Source organism: Doryrhamphus excisus, linkage group LG13 (genome assembly GCF_037039965.1).
Source record: "Doryrhamphus excisus strain RoL-2023G ecotype Guam linkage group LG13, RoL_Dexc_Guam_v1.1, whole genome shotgun sequence".
Classification (NCBI taxonomy): Eukaryota; Metazoa; Chordata; class Actinopteri; order Syngnathiformes; family Syngnathidae; genus Doryrhamphus; species Doryrhamphus excisus.
Genome location: NC_136369.1, coordinates 5,778,719 through 5,796,518, shown reverse-complemented (window position 1 = coordinate 5,796,518; position 17,800 = coordinate 5,778,719). Strand labels below are relative to the sequence as shown.

The following is a 17,800-nucleotide window of genomic DNA, read 5'->3' as shown; positions in this document are numbered from 1 at the left end:
GTGAGACTGGGCCACATCAGGTTTTCAAAAAAAACAACACATTTATTAAAAACAGAAAAATATACAAACTTTTTCAGTGCTTTGGTTCCGATTTTCTATAATAAAAGCATTGATAAAACATTCCACTGTTTTCAAATATCTTAATTTTTATTTTTCTGCACAAAATATGATGAAAAATAAACAAATCAAAAATAAAGAAAATCAATCAATCAGTAATAAATAAATATAATAATAATAGTAATAATAATAATAATAAAAACTTAAGAAACTACATATAGTTGGTGGGTAGACAAATTATTTTTTTTAGATTAAAATGAACAAAGCATTATTAGAGCCCTGTAGACATGACAAAACACGACTATAGTCACATTTACACTCTTTTTATTTACAACATATTGCGCAACTGCAGGGTCTTGAGACACATGCTAACTTGCAAACTAAAGATCTAGCGACCTAAACAGTAGCCTCCAAGTTATTTCCTTTAAACTTAAAAAAGCCAAAAACTTACCACTTCCACACGGACAGTTATTTAACAGTTATTTAACCTTTAACATGAACATTAATCAAACATAATATTTTTTTCTGGGTACATGATACCATACAGCATCCATATCAAACTTGCGCGGGCCGTACTAACATTAAACTTTCATATCAAGGCGGGGGCCGAAAACTAGTGTCCTGCGGGCCACATTTGGCCCGTGGGCCGCGTGTTTGAGACCACTGACCTAGGCAATGGGTGGAGCCTCATTTAACACAAGGAAAATATGAATCTCAAAGTAAAAAAAAAGGAACATTAATCCTAAAACATGTCCTACTTTAGTATTTCATCAATGAGAAAGCTCTGTCAGATTTTGGATCAGATTAGTGAGTGGTTATTCATTGTTATTTAATTGCCAAAGATGCAGAGTACATGTCAGCTACCACCAAAGAGTGTGAGGGCGTTGGCACTCTTATAATAACTGTACAACCACTGTGGTTTGTGCTATAGCACCTCATATTGCACATATTGTGTACATGAGTGTACTTTGCGGCTGAGCTGGGAGTAGAACAGATGGTGTCTGACATGTGAAAGTTAATCTTTCTCAAGCATTATTCTCCATATATGGCATGAATCAAATCTGATTAGATTGCTCAAAATCTAATTTGTGATAAACAAAAAGAGCAGTGCGACTGTGCACAATATTAGTTGTAATTTTTCCACCTTTACATTTTCAATAATTCATTTTAAGGGACATGCTTTTAGGACCAGGCAAGAAAAAATGGATCATGCTTTCTGTCCTGTTATAAGTTGCCATGAGGTAAAACGCTTAACGTTTTCGCAATTAAATATGACCTGTACATGGCAAAAATTCAATAATTTGGGAGATTACTTATAAAAACCTTTTATTGTTGAATTGTGTGTGACACTGGTGTTCACCCAGTAAAATTGTTAACATAGCCACTCTCTTGTACTTCATCCTCAATGGAAAAGGGGCAGTCACATGACTATCGGTGTGATACCGCCACCTAGTGAGCGCATAGAAAACATAACCCTATAAAGCAATAAGATGCATTCAAGTACAATGTCCCTGATATCGAGCACACGATTGTATCACAAACCTAGACCCCCCTTAATGCTTTCTGTAAAGTAATGCGATAATATTATGTGCAGATGAGGTATAGGACTTTTTCTGACCTCCCCTTAACTTTTAGAATGCTTCTTTATTTATTTGTTTTTATTATTAGCTTTTTGGTGCACTTCATTTGAGTGTATTCGTGTGACGTTGCCTGCAGTCCGACAGCTGAATTGCATTAGTAGGGGAACATTCTCAAGCATCGGTGCGTGTTTGTTCACCTACAAAAACATATTAACTTTTATTTTTTTCCCCAGTGACAATACTATTTGTAGTTTTGTATCTGGTAAATACAGTATTTTTGGAGAAAATTACTAGGGGTGGACGATATTGCACATTTCGGTATTGAGCTGAGTGAATACAATGTGACGTTTGAAGACTTAAGAGGTGTTCTATTTTAGCTCACTGCCAAGCAAATGTTGAACATATTAAACTTACATAAAACAAATATATAAAGATGTACAGTATAAGAAATAGAGATAAATGGTAGGACAGTTAAGGTTCCCCCTTCCCCCAACGCTCACGTGACTGCTACGTGTACTGGCCCTTTAACAACTTACCCCTGTGCTATCTTGCTATTTAGTTGCTTGTTTTCATTGTCACTCTTCGAGTCATGGCTACCCATTCTACCGAAGAGCCGTTCCCCTTTCACGGGTTGCTGCCTAAAAAAGAGACCGGCGCCGCGTCCTATCTCAGCCGGTTCCCCGAGTACGATGGCCGAGGGGTGCTCATCGCGATCATGGACACCGGTGTTGATCCTGGGGCCCCCGGCATGCAGGTACAACTGACCGGCGTTAGCTACAAGCTAGCTGGGCAACTGTGGCTGAAGGCCATATAATCTGTGCAGTCACTAGCTAGTTAGCTAGCTCGCTGGGCTCGACAAGTAGCGTACACAGTATGACATTTCAATTAATATAAAGATGACAACTTATTATACAAAAAGAAGGTGATTTGTCACTTCTACTTCAGTTGTCAGGAGCGATTTGCGATCAGACAAACGGGTTGTTAATAACCGTTAGTAGATCGCGTATTCGCACAATAGCCTAGCATACAACACATCACCCACTTTTTATGCTTCATGTGATTTTTTTTGACTAAGTTTTGACATATGATTAATATTGTTTATAAGTTACGATATACCCAATGTAGAAACTTTTTTTAAACTCTGACGTAAACGCATAATAACAGTTACGTATTCTGCTTAAAATAGCATAACAAATGAAATGAGGTATGCTACGAAGATACATGCATTACACACTATTTTTAATACAATATTTGTTGTATTAAACGAGAAAGATTGATATAGTTATTCAGTAGACAGAGATGAAATGCACCTGTAATATATTTGTCCTAAAAGGTCGACAGATTTATGATTGTGTCTTCATCTTCAGGTGACCACAGACGGGAAGCCAAAGATTGTTGATATTATTGACACAACAGGCAGTGGTGATGTGAACATGGCGACAGTGGTGGAACCAAAAGATGGCATAATCACTGGCCTCTCTGGCAGAATACTGAAGGTTTGTAGATGTATAGAAGTTGTAGCTGTTTGGGGTTTAAGATGTTCTATATTTTTATTTCTGAATATGTGGTATTTTATTCCATACATTAGTTGTATACTTCACTGGTTTCCTAAACGTTACTCTCATACCGTCTTTTTCTGTCATCCAGATCCCTCCTGCTTGGGTCAACCCATCAGGGAAGTATCACATTGGAGTTAAAAATGGCTATGAGTTTTTCCCTAAGGCTCTTAAAGAAAGAATACAGGTAGGAAGCTGTAACATTGTTCCTTTTTCTCACACTGCATGGGTTATATTCTGAATATCCCCTCATCTGTGTTTAATAATGTTCAAAATTTAGTCAGAACATTAGAATTATAATACAGCTGTTGTTATACAACACATTTCTTCTGATAGCATCCACAGTGAGTCAGAGGATACACTTAATAGGGCTGACAGCGTTGATTTAAAAACCGTTGTACCGTGTTTCCTTTGTTGATGTTGTATGTGATTTGTTTTCTTTCAGAAAGAGCGAAAGGAGAAGGTGTGGGACCCAGCACACAGAGCAGCAGTAACTGATGCTTGTCGCAGAACAGAGGAGTTTGATCTCTCACACCCGACTCCATCACAGGTCGGACCTACTCGTTTTTGTCTGTGTCCTCTATCTGTGCTCTTCAAGCTCCCTTGCATGTGTCATTAAGCCTGCCTTCTGTCTCTAGGTAGAGAAGTTACAGAAAGAAGAGCTGCAAAGTCAATCAGAGCTGCTTCTGTCTCTAGAAAAGAAATACAGTGATCCTGGTCCTGTATATGATTGTGTTCTTTGGCACGACGGTGTCACATTTAGGTAACTTTTATATATTTAGTATTTACTTTATATTTAGGATTAGCATGTTCTCACATTGCTGCTTTTCCTTTAAGAGCTGCAATGGACACATCAGAGTGTGGCGAATTGTCCAAGTGCACTGTGCTGAGCTCCTACAGAGAGTCGCAGGAGTACGCAACATTAGGGAATGCTGAGATGCTAAACTACTCGGTGAATATCTATGATGAAGGAAACACCCTGTGCATTGTCACAAGTGGAGGTGAAGTATTTGAAGACACACTGTCCCCTGACATCCATCAAAATCAAGTTTTTATATCATTCTACAGTGTATGAGAAGGTCTAATACTGATTTACTTGTTTGTATTTGAAGGGGCCCACGGGACACATGTTGCGAGCATTGCAGCAGGTTACTTCCCAGAAGAACCAGAGCGTAATGGGGTTGCCCCTGGTGCTCAAATTTTAGCTCTGAAAATTGGAGACACACGGCTTAGCACCATGGAAACGGGCACAGGACTCATTAGAGCGGTATGTCACTTATATGTAGTCAAAACAATCGTCTTGCACCTTTTGCATATTCACTGTCATGTTCCAATCCAAAGATGATTGAAGTGATCAACTACAAGTGTGACCTGGTTAACTACAGCTATGGGGAAGCCACCCACTGGCCCAATTCAGGGTAAGTTTTGTGAAGAATTAGACAAAGGCATGCAGATAGTGTGTTTGTTGCTGTGTAAGTCAATTTCAATTTTTTTTTTCAGGAGGATTTGTGAGGTGATCACAGAGGCTGTGCAGAAACACAATGTTATATTTGTTTCAAGCGCAGGAAACAACGGCCCCTGTCTTTCCACAGTCGGCTGCCCCGGAGGAACCACCAGCAGTGTCATAGGTACAGTTTTTTTTGTTGAATACACAACAGCAAGCCACTGCCAAATTCACGTCTTTCTGGATCTAACTGATTAAAAAAAACCTCAATCATACAAAAAAATGACATTGGAGAATCTAGAAAGCAGTTAGCATGTTGGCCACACAGTCAGGAGATCGGGAAAACCTGGGTTTGATTCTCCAATGGGCATGTCTGTGTAGAGTTTGCATGTTCTCCCTGTGTGTGCGTGGGTTTTCCCTGGGTACTCTGGTTTCCCACATTCCAAAAATTTTAGGTTAACTGGCGATTCCAAATTGTCCATAGGTATGAATGTGAGTGTTTATGGTTGTTTGTCTATATGTGCCCTGCAATTGGTTGGCGACCAGTCGAGGGCGTACACCGCCTTTCACCCAAAGACAGCTGAGATAGCTTCCAGCATACACCGGTGACCATAGTGAGGATAAACAGATGGAGGATCTAGAACGCCTCTAGTCATCACAAATGAATACAGTATTGTTAGTGAATGGCTAATTTGTGAAAATACAATCAAATGAACTTCTTCTACTTAGGCGTTGGAGCCTATGTGACCCCTGACATGATGGTGGCTGAGTATTCCCTGAGGGAGAAGCTACCCCCCAACCAGTACACCTGGTCCTCTAGAGGTCCCAGTACAGACGGTGCACTAGGGGTCAGCATAAGTGCCCCCGGTGGTGCCATTGCATCTGTACCCAATTGGACTCTTCGTGGAACCCAGCTGATGAACGGCACCTCAATGTCATCCCCTAATGCATGTGGAGGAATTGCTCTTGTTTTATCAGGTAGGTCAGGGCTTCATAATAAAAGGCACTATGTAGAGTAACTCACAGTTGTTTATGCTAGTGTGTGACTTTGTGTAATGCAGGATTAAAACAGAATGGCATACATCCCACTGTTCCTGGTGTGAGGAGAGCACTAGAAAACACAGCTTTGAAGGTTGATGACATTGAAGTGTTTGCACAAGGCCATGGTATCATTCAGGTAAGCTTCCTCCTTCTGCTGGTGGATGCTTATTTTCTGTACAGTAGAATATGAATATGCTGTACAGGGGGTTCTCAGTATACTACCCAATTTCATTAGTTTTCATTAGTTATACCAACTTTAAGTCTCTCACACTGTACACAGAACACATGGAAGGCATATGCAAAGTAGTAATAAAAAAACTTGCATTCACAAATGAAGTGAAACAGTAATTTATCCTTATCCAAGTAGTTGTCTTGCATAGTGGAAGAGGTATTACAAAGGGAGGCAGGCGGAGGCTTAATGGGGCGAATAAGTCTCAATAATGAGACGACTACACCGCTTAGTTATCCATGTCTCTTTCATAGGAGCAGATCCCTTCACATGGTCAAGGATACAATCTTATCCTTGACCTCATGCTGATGACAGTGAAACATCTTAGACTAAGCATGCAACCAATATTGGTTGGTGATGGCTTTCTTTTTCTTTGACGTACTACGATCGGAGGAATGTGCTTTACAATTGGGTATCATAGCGAAGGGCAAAAATGTATCAAAAAAGCTCACTTGACTACGCGTTATTCCACCACGTATATTTAACTACTTCCCTTTTTTGCACAGTATTAATATTTTATAAGTGTGTGTCATAACCACAAAGCATCATAGTATGAAACATGGTAAACCAAGGACAACCTGTATGTCCATTTCATAATAATTTGTCCCAAGTGTGCAAGTTAATCCATGTATTCTTCTCATGGACAGGTGGACAGAGCATTAGACTACCTCACACAAAATGCCTCCTTGCCCACCGCCCATCTGGGTTTCTCGGTAACTGTGGGAACACAGAGAGGCATCTACCTCAGGGATCCAGCCCACCTTCTATCCCCCTCAGACCATGGTGTAGGAATAGAACCCATCTTCCCAGAAAACACAGGTATTACTACTGTTTTATTATTTTTGCTTATGCTTTTGCTTATAAAAGACATCCTGGATCTGGACAAACGTACCTTTTTTTTAGACATTTGATCGTAGCGTTGACTCACTGATTGTCTGTGTACTCATACGTTTTCTTTTCAATTACAGTCAACACAGACCGGATATCCTTGCAGCTACACTTGGTCCTTACATGTGCCGCTCCATGGGTTCAGTGCCCTTCCCATCTTGAGTTGATGAACCAGTGTCGTCATGTCAATGTCCGCGTGGATCCTGTTGGACTGAGAGAAGGGGTGTACTATACAGAAGTAAGAAAAAAGAACTGAAGTAGAAGACATTTCTTTGTGTATGTGTGTCAACTTTTTGTGTATTTTTCAGGTGTGTGGTTATGACACAGCAGCGCCTGGTTGTGGGCCTCTGTTCAGAGTCCCAATCACTGTTATTATCCCCACCAAGTAGGTTCCGACATACTGTATATTGCAATTTGTCTCAATAAGAGGCTTGTGGAAGTATGTTTGTTGGACTGTACTCCTTCTTCCTCATCCAACAGGGTGACAGACAGTCGGAATCACGAGTTGTGTTTCAAAGACGTCCACTTCAGACCAGGACAAATTCAACGCCACTTCATCACTGTGCCTCAGGGAGCTTCCTGGGCAGGTATGAACAATATTAGATTAGATTAGATTAGATTCAACTTTATTGTTATTGCTCATGTCACTGGTACAGGGCAACAAAATGCAGTTAGCATCCAACCAGAAGTGCAATTTTATAAGTACCTTAGTAGTAAGTAAATGTAGAAAAATGGACAGATCTATGTAAAAAAAAAAAAAAAAAAAAACTATAACAGGCTATGACTATAATACAGTGAGGATATGTACAGGGATATAAATGACTATAATATGGCTATTGTAGATTATACAGATTATAAACAGTATGCACAGTATGGATGTGACAATATATAATAACAGTAATATGTACAGTATTGCAATGAAGTGACTAGAGTATGGCTATTGCAGATTATATAAATTATAAACAGTATGATCTATGAATGCAACAAGATATTACAGTAATATGTACAATAGTGCAATATGGGATATGCAATATGGGCAGTCATCAATCATGTAATTTAGAATATGCTTCTCATTCACGTTTCATTCACATTATTACGTAATATTTAAAAATCACAATCCATAGCTAAAATAACTAAGTAACTCCCCCAACACATAGTACTTTATATCAGGGAAAATAAAGGCACAAGTTGGCAGACCTGCATTTAAATAAAATGTCCTTGTAAGGCATCTTATGACTCTTGTTTACAATTCTCTGTCTCCTCCTTTTCCCCCAACAGAGATCACACTGACCTCTCATTCAGGAGATGTGTCCTCAAAGTTTGTTCTGCATGCGGTGCACCTGGTCAAACAGAAAGCATACAGAGCTAATGAATTCTATAAGTTCTCCTCACTTTTGGAAAAAGGCTCACTAACTGAGGCCTTCCCTGTACTGGTTTGTATAATAATTCTTAAGAAACCTTTATGAAAATCATAAGGAACGCATGGAGTATACTATATGGAAACCCACAATAGGGAAGAAAGGTTATGATTATTAATTGCACTGTGTTTTTTCCCCTCTCCAGTCAGGTAAGATTGTAGAACTGTGCATTGCACGCTGGTGGGCAAGTCTGGGTGATGTCACAGTAGACTACAGCATCTCATTCCATGGACTCAGTATTTCTCCTTCACCGCTGCACATTGTTAGTAGAACAGACATATACATGTACTGTACACACAGTAGAGTAAAGCTTGGAAGAAAATGATATTCTAGACAACAGTGACTTTATTCTGTCTTTTGCCAGCATGCATCAGAAGGAGTGACAAGTTTTGATGTGTTGTCGCCTTTGAGGTATGAAGAAGTGTCTCCGTCTATCACTCTCAAATCTTGGGTTCAGCCCCTAAGGTAAGTTCAAACTACTTTTTCTGTGTTTTATAGTTGAAGGGTTTCTGGTTCATTGTGATGTCTTTTTTGTAGGCCCTTAAGTTCAAAGATAAAACCTTTGGGAGGGAGGGATGTGCTACCAAACAACAGACAACTCTATGAGATTATTCTCACTTACAGTTTTCACCAGGTACTGCCAAGGCCATCAGCACAGTTTTATTTTCTTTTTGTATTTGTAACTTGATTGCACTTTCTGCACAGCCTAAGAGTGGAGAGATCACCCCGAGTTGCCCCATGCTGTGTGAGCTGCTGTATGAGTCTGAGTATGACAGTCAACTCTGGATGCTGTTTGATCAGAACAAAAGACTACTGGGCTCAGGCGATGCCTACCCACATCAGGTACATTTTTACACACCTGTTTTGGATTTGTATTTGTAATCTTAACATAAAACAATGCCTGGTGTCTTTTTATTTTGCTTCAGTATTCTCTCAAGCTGGAAAAAGGCGACTACACCGTGCGGCTGCAGGTGCGCCATGAGTTGTCGAGTGAGCTGGAACGCCTCAAGGACCTGCCATTTGTTGTCTCCCATCGCCTGGTTACCACCCTCAGCCCAGATGTGTATGAGACGCACCGTGCGGCCCTCATGGCCAAGAAGAAGGCAAACTCTGTCACCCTGTCTCCAGGAGCCACACAGCACTTCTATGTTACAGGCTTGCCGGATGACAAGTGAGTTGCCATTTATTAAATTAACATATTTATCATAACACTTATATATACAGTGAAGAAAATAAGTATTTGAACACCCTGCTATTTTGCTATTTCTCCCACTTAGAAATCATGGAGGGGTCTGAAATTTTCATCGTAGGTGCATGTCCACTGTGAGAGAGATAAACTAAAAAGAAAAATCCAGAAATCACAATGCATGATTTTTTAACAATTTATTTGTGTGATACAGCTGCAAATAAGTATTTGAACACCTGAGAAAATGAATGTTAATATTTGGTACAGTAGCCTTTGTTTGCTATTACAGAGGTCAAACGTTTCCTGTAGTTTTTCACCAGGTTTGCACACACTGCAGGAGGGATCTTGGCCCACTCCTCCACACAGATCTTCTCTAGATCAGTCAGGTTTCTGGGCTGTCGCTGAGAAACACGGAGTTTGAGCTCCCTCCAAAGATTTTCGATTGGGTTCAGGTCTGGAGACTGGCTGGGCCATGCTAGAACCTTGATATGCTTCTTACGGAGCCACTCCTTGGTTTTCCTGGCTGTGTGCTTCGGGTCGTTGTCGTGTTGGAAGACCCAGCCACGACCCATCTTCAATGCTCTGACAGAGGGAAGGAGGTTGTTCCCCAAAATCTCACAATACACGGCCCCAGTCATCCTCTCTTTAATGCAGTGCACTCGTCCTGTCCCATGTGCAGAAAAACACCCCCAAAGCATGATGCTACCACCCCCATGCTTCACAGTAGGGATGGTGTTCTTCGGATTGTACTCTTCATTCTTCTTCCTCCAAACACGCTTATTGGAATTATGACCAAAAAGTTCTATTTTGGTCTCATCTGACCATAAAACTTTCTCCCGTGACTCCTCTGTATCATCCAAATGGTCATATGCAAACTTAAGACGGGCCTTGACATGTGCTGGTTTAAGCAGGGGAACCTTTCGTGCCATGCATGATTTCACATCATGACGTCTTAGTGTATTACCTACAGTAACCTTGGAAACGGTGGTCCCAGCTCTTTTCAGGTCATTGACCAAGTCCTGTCGTGTAGTTCTGGGCTGATTCCTCACCTTTCTTAGAATCATTGAGACCCCACGAGGTGATATCTTGCATGGGGCTCCACTCCGATTGAGATTGACCGTCATGTTTAGCTTCTTCCATTTTCTAATGATAGCTCCAACAGTGGACCTTTTTTCACCAAGCTGCTTGGTAATTGCTCCGTAGCCCTTTCCAGCCTTGTGGAGGTGTACAATTTTGTCTCTGGTGTCTTTGGACAGCTCTTTGGTCTTCGCCATGTTACAAGTTAAAGTCTTACTGATTGTATGGGGTGGACAGGTGTCTTTATGCAGCTAACGACCTCAAACAGGTGCATCTGATTCAGGATGATACATGGAGTGCAGGTGGACTTCTAATGGGCAGACTAACAGGTCTTTCAGGGTCAGAATTCTAGATGATACACAGGTGTTCAAATACTTATTTGCAGCTGTATCACACAAATAAATTGTTAAAAAAATCATGCATTGTGATTTCTGGATTTTTCTTTTTAGTTTATCTCTCTCACAGTGGACATGCACCTACGATGAAAATTTCAGACCCCTCCATGATTTCTAAGTGGGAGAAATAGCAAAATAGCAGGGTGTTCAAATACTTATTTTCTTCACTGTAGATATATATGTGTATACAGTGGTGTTTAAAAGTGTGCTCTCTTCCTGATTTCTTATTTTGTTGCTTGTTTCTCATGCTTAAATACTTCCCATCATCAAACAAATTTTAATATTAGTCAATGGCCTTTTTATAATATACCAGTTTCATTTAAAAATTTATTTTGTGTTCAGGTGTGGGGTCATTGACTCTTATTTAAATTTGCTTGATGATCTAAAATATATCAAACATTAAGTGTGACAAACATGTAAAAAAAATAAGAAATCAGGGAGGAGGCCAACACTTCTTCACACCATGTATGTAACCATAGATGTGTTTTACTTAATGCGTCATGGCCAATTATGCAAATCAGATAATAACATCTTGCATTGCAGTCTGGTTGAAAATACTCAATTGTATACACATAGTTTTTGTATGCACTCACTCTCTGTTGAATTATGTTTTTTTTCCTGTTTCTCTTGCCTGCGTTTGTCCTTCCTTCAGGATTCCAAAAGGGACAAGTCCAGGATGCTACCTGTCAGGGTCTCTTATTGTGGCAAAGAGCGAATATGGAAAGAAAGCAGTGAGTTCTTTAAGATTTTTCAATCCTACTTATCAGATTATACAAATAAATGTGATCTCAGTTACTGCGAATTAAAATCAGGTAATTGAATATGTTTTATCCTGAGGATTAGGGTTTAAATACATTACGTTGTTGGGTTTCCGTTTCAAAAGTGTGTCACCTGAGCTAGTTGATCGTGTCTGTCAGTGAATCAGTGGTTGATGTGAAACTTGCATTTCTTGCATGTGGACATGTTATCCCCTTTCCTCTTTCATTCATCTGCTGCCACAAATACATGTTGCTCTTGTGCCTCAACCCATTTGGTTTTACTGGTGTGTTTCTGTAATTAGATGACACATATAATATTTTTTGTGTTGACTTTTGACTACGTGTCTTTGGATCACATGTTCACCTTTGGCTAAAAGGAAAGGCTGAGGAAATATGACAAAACTGTTAATAGGATGTTAAGATTAGTTGAGAAAATACAATGATATAACCATTATATGAAATAAATTGACCTTGACTAACTCCAATCTTACAAATTCTCTCCCGGATCAGTAATTCCCACAGACACTCCAAAATTGTGTCTTTTAGCTTTAAATTTGTTGTAGCTGCAAAGGAGGACCATCTCAATATTTGATTCTATTTTAACGTCATATGGCCATGTTTCCTAATACATTTTGTAAATGCAGAAAACAATGCTGGTATTTTATTAAAGTCCAACTCTACATGTATGAATATTCTTGGAAGGGCCATTGGCAGAACTTTCCTCAGTGGCAACAATGCAAAGACTTATTTGTTTGCATTGAACTGCTGAACATTTTCCTGTCTTCATCTAAGAGGTTTTTCTCAGTGTGTGTTGTTTCAAACACAATAGCGTCACAGTGGGAGTGTGTCAGCAATGAAAGCTGAAAAGTTGCCTTTCAGTTTAAAGTTTAAGTCTAAAAGGTAGGTGGCTGTACAATGAATCCCTAAGTGAGGATGGAACGTAAATGAACGAAAAAGAATCCTTTTTTGGTGTGCTTGTGTTGTCTCCTCCTTACTGTGTGTTATTCTGACCACCAGGGGCAGTCCTCTGCAAAACGACAAAGAAAGTTTAAAAAGGTACTGGATGAGCTAGAAACACCGTACAACAGAGCGCCCTCTGCTCTCCTACCTTGTGGAAATGGCTTCTACCTCACTTTTAAGATTGCATTTGTTTCATTTATTTCCACTTTTAAGATTGCATTTGTTCCATTTATTTCTGTCAAAATATGTCAGTGTGTCTTAATTGAAGTTGTACAAATCCGGTGATGAGTGGAATTATCAAAGATATTTGGTGCTACCACAAACTTAACTAGCATCGTAGTGTTTCGTTTGATCTGTCGTTCTTGTCATCATTAACAGATTTTCTTGGAAATAGAAAAGCATCATTGTCAGATGTAAGCAAGAACCCTATTTATTTTGAAGGTAATCTGACCCAAAATGGCAGCGTTAATGGAGGTGTGGTCAGATCTGCTATAAAGCCTGCAATGTTGAAACTCTTGTGTTCAGACTGTCATGAAGCTTGTTGAGGTCAAATCTGTACACGTCCTAATCTATTTTATGGGAATAATACCAGAGGATGTTTCAAATATCTGGTGCCAAAGGTTATATTGGCATGATTTATGTTTTTTTTTTTTGCACAGGTTGCAATGTTTATACTGATTTATTGTGTAGTTGTGACTTGACTTTACCGCTTTTTGTGTTTGTGCAGGACATTGTTTCCGTCATTTACCACTTAATCCCTGCACCCAACAAAGCAAAGAATGGAGGGAAGGAGAAGGACAAGGACGCTGACAAAGAGAAAGACATTAAAGAGGAGTTTGCAGAAGCTATGAGAGACTTGAAAATTCAGTGGATGACAAAGTGGGCATTTATAAACAAGATGTTCTTATCATGAATTTTTATTTTTAGTTTTTTTCTTAACCATAATTTTTCTCCTCCTGTCAGGTTGGACACAAGCTCGCTTTATGATGAGCTAAAAGAAAAGTACTCAGATTACCTTCCTCTACATGTGCAAAGATTACATCAGCTGGATTCTGAAAAGGTCATAATTGACACATCCTTGTCAGTGTTTATAAAATAGAATGTGTACATTTGTACGAATGATTCCTCCTCTTGCTGTTTTAGGAGCGTGTTAAGCGATTGAAAGAGGTGGTATCAGCCGCTGACATTGTCATCTCCCACATTGACCAGACAGCCTTGGCGGTGTTCTTCACCATGAAGACAGACCCTCGACCTGACGCTGCTTCCATCAAGACGTATAATGTCACTTATTTTTACCACAAATACACATGAACTCAAAGTACCTGCTGCTTTTGTCTTTTCAACAACAATGTGTGTCTTCACGATTATGTTTCAGTGACATGGAGAAGCAGAAGTCCTCTCTTCTGGACGCTCTATGTAGGAAGGGCTGCGCTCTGGCCGACCAACTTGTGATGCTCACGCCTCAGGATGGTAGCGGTGCTGTTGCCACAAGCCAAGCTGATGCCGAGGAGGTTGGTGTGCAGGTGGCAAGCAGTTCTGATGACACACAGCAGGGTGTGGCTGACACTCTGACGGAAACCTTTTGGGAGGTGCAGAAGTGGGCAGAACTGACTGACTCCAAGGTTTGTTTTTTTTTTGAAAATTTGGTTTAGAATGCTCAACCATAACTTTGATGTTAAAGGTGACCTATTATGCAAATTTTTGCCCCTTTGTATTGAGCTGTGGTCTCCTATAGAGCAGCTACACACAATAACCCGAATAGAAAACATTTTAGATTTTGCAGAATCTGCACCTATTCTAGCTGTATTTCCTTTCATCTGTGCTTTGTGGGAAAATGATCTGTTTTAATTTATTCCACCCAAGACCCCACATTCTAAAAACATGCTAGGTTAATTGATGACTCAGAATTGTCCATAGGTATGAATGTGAGTGTGAATGGTTGTTCGTCTATGTGCGGCCTGCGATTGGCTGGTAACCAGTCCACTGTGTACCCCGCCTCTTGCGCAAAGTCAGCTGGGATAGGCTTCAGCATTCAATGACTTGTGTAAATAAGTTTGATAATTATGTTTTGCGTTCAGAGTGTTTAATTTATATTATATTATATATAGATTTGTTCCAATCCCTGCACTGTGAAAACCTGTCAGTGTTTGTGTGTGTCACAATGAGAGAGCATGGATTCCCCCGAAACTTAGACTTTATCGCTGAATGTATGTATTTTTATACTTTGGATGCTGCTTTATCACGTTTGTAAAACTTTCCATTTCAATTTAGTATCCCATTGGGATTGTGCGTGGACAAAAGTGAAGCTCAAATCTAACCCATTCAAACAGAAGGATCCCAACATCTGGCTGAAATTAAAGATATTTAGGACAAATACAGTGCGCATGATAAACCCTTTATGAAAATTTGACCATGCTAAATACACATTTTTTACCTGAATTACTGAAATTAATAAAACAGTCATGTTCAATATTTTAATTAATGAACAGAAGGAAGGAAAACTGCGACAAGTTTGGCAACATTTAACATACAGCATTGTGTGATCTCTCCAAGTATGTCAACTATCTAAAGGTCGTGATGAAGAAATGTCTCTTTTGATTTCAGGTACTGATGTTCTCCTACAAACACGCTCTGGTGAACAAGATGTATGGCAGAGCCTTAAAGTATGCCTCAAAGATGGTGGAGGAGAAGCCCAGCAAAGAAAACATGAAGAACTGCATCCAGGTGTGACCTCCGTGTTTGATATTTGTGTTTTTTTCTAATTACTGAGGCATGCGTCAACTAAATAACGCTCACTTCCTTTGTTTTTCTAGCTGATGCGTCACCTCAAATGGACGCACTGTGCTACCTTCACTGAGAATTGGCTGCCTGTCATGTACCCAGTAGACTACACTCCCTTCTAGAAACACCATGCACTGCACGATCCGCACGGTCCATCACATGGTATCACAGCCCCTCAGGGTCATGTGGTTGTGGTCAGCTGACCACGCCTCCTCAGACAATTTTGTTTATTTCTACGACAGTGAACACCAACGTGGAGTTGACAAGTCATTTTAAAAGAACTCATTGAGTCTGTTGATCCGAGTGCCACCAGCAGCACAACAGCAAATCATTCACTTCATTTACCTTCTTTTCCTTTAAATCTTCATAGTAGTGGTCAACCGATCATCGACCGGGCTGGTAATTGGGGCCGATATCGTTCGGAGAATGTCCTGAGACGAAACACACATGTCAAGGTAAACAAAGAGAACTCTATAAATTGTAATAAACATCCCAGTGCTCTTATGTCTCCCAACCACTACAAACGTAACGGTGAGCAGAAGCAGCGTAAACATTAGTGGCAGCTCTGCTAGCTCGTAGTACCTCTCAGCATGTCTGTGAATTACTTGCAAGAAGTCTGCTCATGTCAACAGTCAGTCATAGTTAACGCATGTGTATCATTGAGAGAGAGAGAGAGAGAGAGCCCGTAAAAACTTAAATTCCCTAGTTTTATTGGAGGGAAACAATAGTGTTTCAAATAGTGTGTGTTTGCCTGAAAATCACATAGAAAAAAAACTACAACTCACGGCTCAGTCGTTCTTTGTTGTAGGGAGGTACGCTAAGATCAAGGCTGACTAGCTTTTAGCATAACATTAGCTTTGCTTTGTTTGTTTCTTCTTTTTCCTGGTTTTGGAGCTTGCCTGCTCAAAATGTGTGTGTGTGTGTGTGTGTGTGTGTGTGTGTGTGTGTGTGTGTGTGTGTATATATATATATATATATATATGTGTGTGTGTGTTCGTGTGTGTGTGTGTATGTATATATATATATATATATATATATATATATACACACAGTGCATCCGGAAAGTATTCACAGCGCTTCACTTTTTCTACATTTTGTCATGTTACAGCCTCATTCCAAACTGAATTAAATTAATCTCTTACCTCAAAATTCTACACAAAATACTCCATTATGACAATGTGAAAAAAGGTTTTTTTTGACATGTTTTGAATTTATTAAAAATAGAAAACAAAAAAATCACATTTACATAAGTATTCACAGCCTTTGCTTAATACTTTGTTGATCCACCTTTGGCAGCAATTACAGCCTCAAGACTTTTTCAATATGATCCCACAAGTTTAACACACCTATCTTTAGGCAGTTTTGCCCATTCTTCTTTGCAATAAGTCTCAAGCTCCATCAGGTTGGATGGGAGACGTCTGTGCACAGCCATTTTCAGATCTCTCCAGAGATGTTCGATCGGATTCAAGTCTGGACTCTGGCTGGGCCACTCCAGGACATTCACGGAGTGGTTCTGAAGCCAATCTTTTGAGATCTTGGCTGTGTGCTAATGTCTACTGTCTATATGGTCAAGGTACATGACCAGTCTACTGAGGTCAAGAGCGCTCTGGAGCAGGTTTTCATCCAGGATATCTCTATATATTGCTGCATTCATTTTTCCTTCTATCCTGACTAGTCTGCCAGTTCCTGCTGCTGAAAAACATCCCCACAGCATGATGCTGCCACCACCATGCTTCACTGTAGGGATGGTATTGGCCTGGTGATGAGCAGTGTCTGGTTTCCTCCAAACATGGCGCCTGGCATTCACACCAAAGAGTTCAATCTTTGTCTCATCAGACCAGAGAATTTTGTTTCTCATGGTCTGAGAGTCATTCAGGTGCTTTTTGGCAAATTCCAGACGGGCTGCCATGTTCCTTTTACTAAGCAGGTCTCGCAGGTCTACAGACAGTTCTTTTGACTTCATGCTTGGTGTTTGTGCTCTGACATGCACAGTCAACTGTGGGACCTTATATAGACAGGTGTGTGCCTTTCCAAATCATGTCCAATCAACTGAATTTACTGCAGGTGGACTCCAATTAAGCTGTAGAAAGATCTCAAGGATGATCAGTGGAAAAAAGATGCACCTGAGCTCAATTTTGAGCTTCATGGCAAAGGCTGTGAATACTTATGTAAATGTGATTATTTTGTTTTCTATTTTTAATAAATTCAAAACATGTCAAAAAAAACCTTTTTTCACATTGTCATAATGGAGTATTTTGTGTAGAATTTTGAGGTAAGAGATTAATTTAATTCAGTTTGGAATGAGGCTGTAACATGACAAAATGTAGAAAAAGTGAAGCGCTGTGAATGCTTTCCGGATGCACTGTATATATATATATATATATATATATACACGTGTGTATGTGTATGTATGTATGTATGTATGTATGT

General features: G+C 39.9%; 1 protein-coding gene across 2 annotated transcripts; it reads left to right on the top strand.

Moving 5' to 3' along the window:
- Positions 1–2,160: 2,160 nt before the first annotated feature.
- tpp2 (tripeptidyl peptidase 2) lies at positions 2,161–16,313 on the top strand. 2 transcript variants are annotated; one of them, XM_058089512.2, is made up of 29 exons: positions 2,161–2,391; positions 3,005–3,133; positions 3,285–3,380; positions 3,639–3,743; positions 3,832–3,956; positions 4,031–4,194; positions 4,306–4,460; positions 4,535–4,611; positions 4,694–4,821; positions 5,367–5,615; positions 5,699–5,814; positions 6,555–6,726; positions 6,876–7,033; positions 7,104–7,180; positions 7,276–7,382; positions 8,074–8,228; positions 8,359–8,475; positions 8,578–8,678; positions 8,751–8,847; positions 8,919–9,056; positions 9,140–9,384; positions 11,524–11,602; positions 12,647–12,685; positions 13,317–13,468; positions 13,553–13,649; positions 13,733–13,863; positions 13,965–14,211; positions 15,194–15,313; positions 15,403–16,313. In XM_058089512.2, exons 1-29 carry the CDS (start codon positions 2,227–2,229, stop codon positions 15,490–15,492), a joined length of 3,831 nt encoding a protein of 1,276 aa, XP_057945495.2. In that variant the 5' UTR covers positions 2,161–2,226; the 3' UTR covers positions 15,493–16,313. The 2 variants fall into 2 exon arrangements, with proteins under 2 accessions (XP_057945495.2, XP_057945496.2); XM_058089513.2 differs by lacking the exon at positions 12,647–12,685 and having other exon boundaries at positions 15,403–16,312.
- Positions 16,314–17,800: the final 1,487 nt, after the last annotated feature.

Bases quoted from the DNA above. Each gene is read 5' to 3' on its own strand.
- tpp2 (XM_058089512.2), top strand. From the start codon at position 2,227: ATGGCTACCCATTCTACCGAAGAGCCGTTCCCCTTTCACGGGTTGCTG. The intron at 3,134-3,284 runs GTTTGTAGATGT...TCTGTCATCCAG, and splicing joins TCTCTGGCAGAATACTGAAG to ATCCCTCCTGCTTGGGTCAA. The intron at 5,815-6,554 runs GTAAGCTTCCTC...TCTCATGGACAG, and splicing joins AAGGCCATGGTATCATTCAG to GTGGACAGAGCATTAGACTA.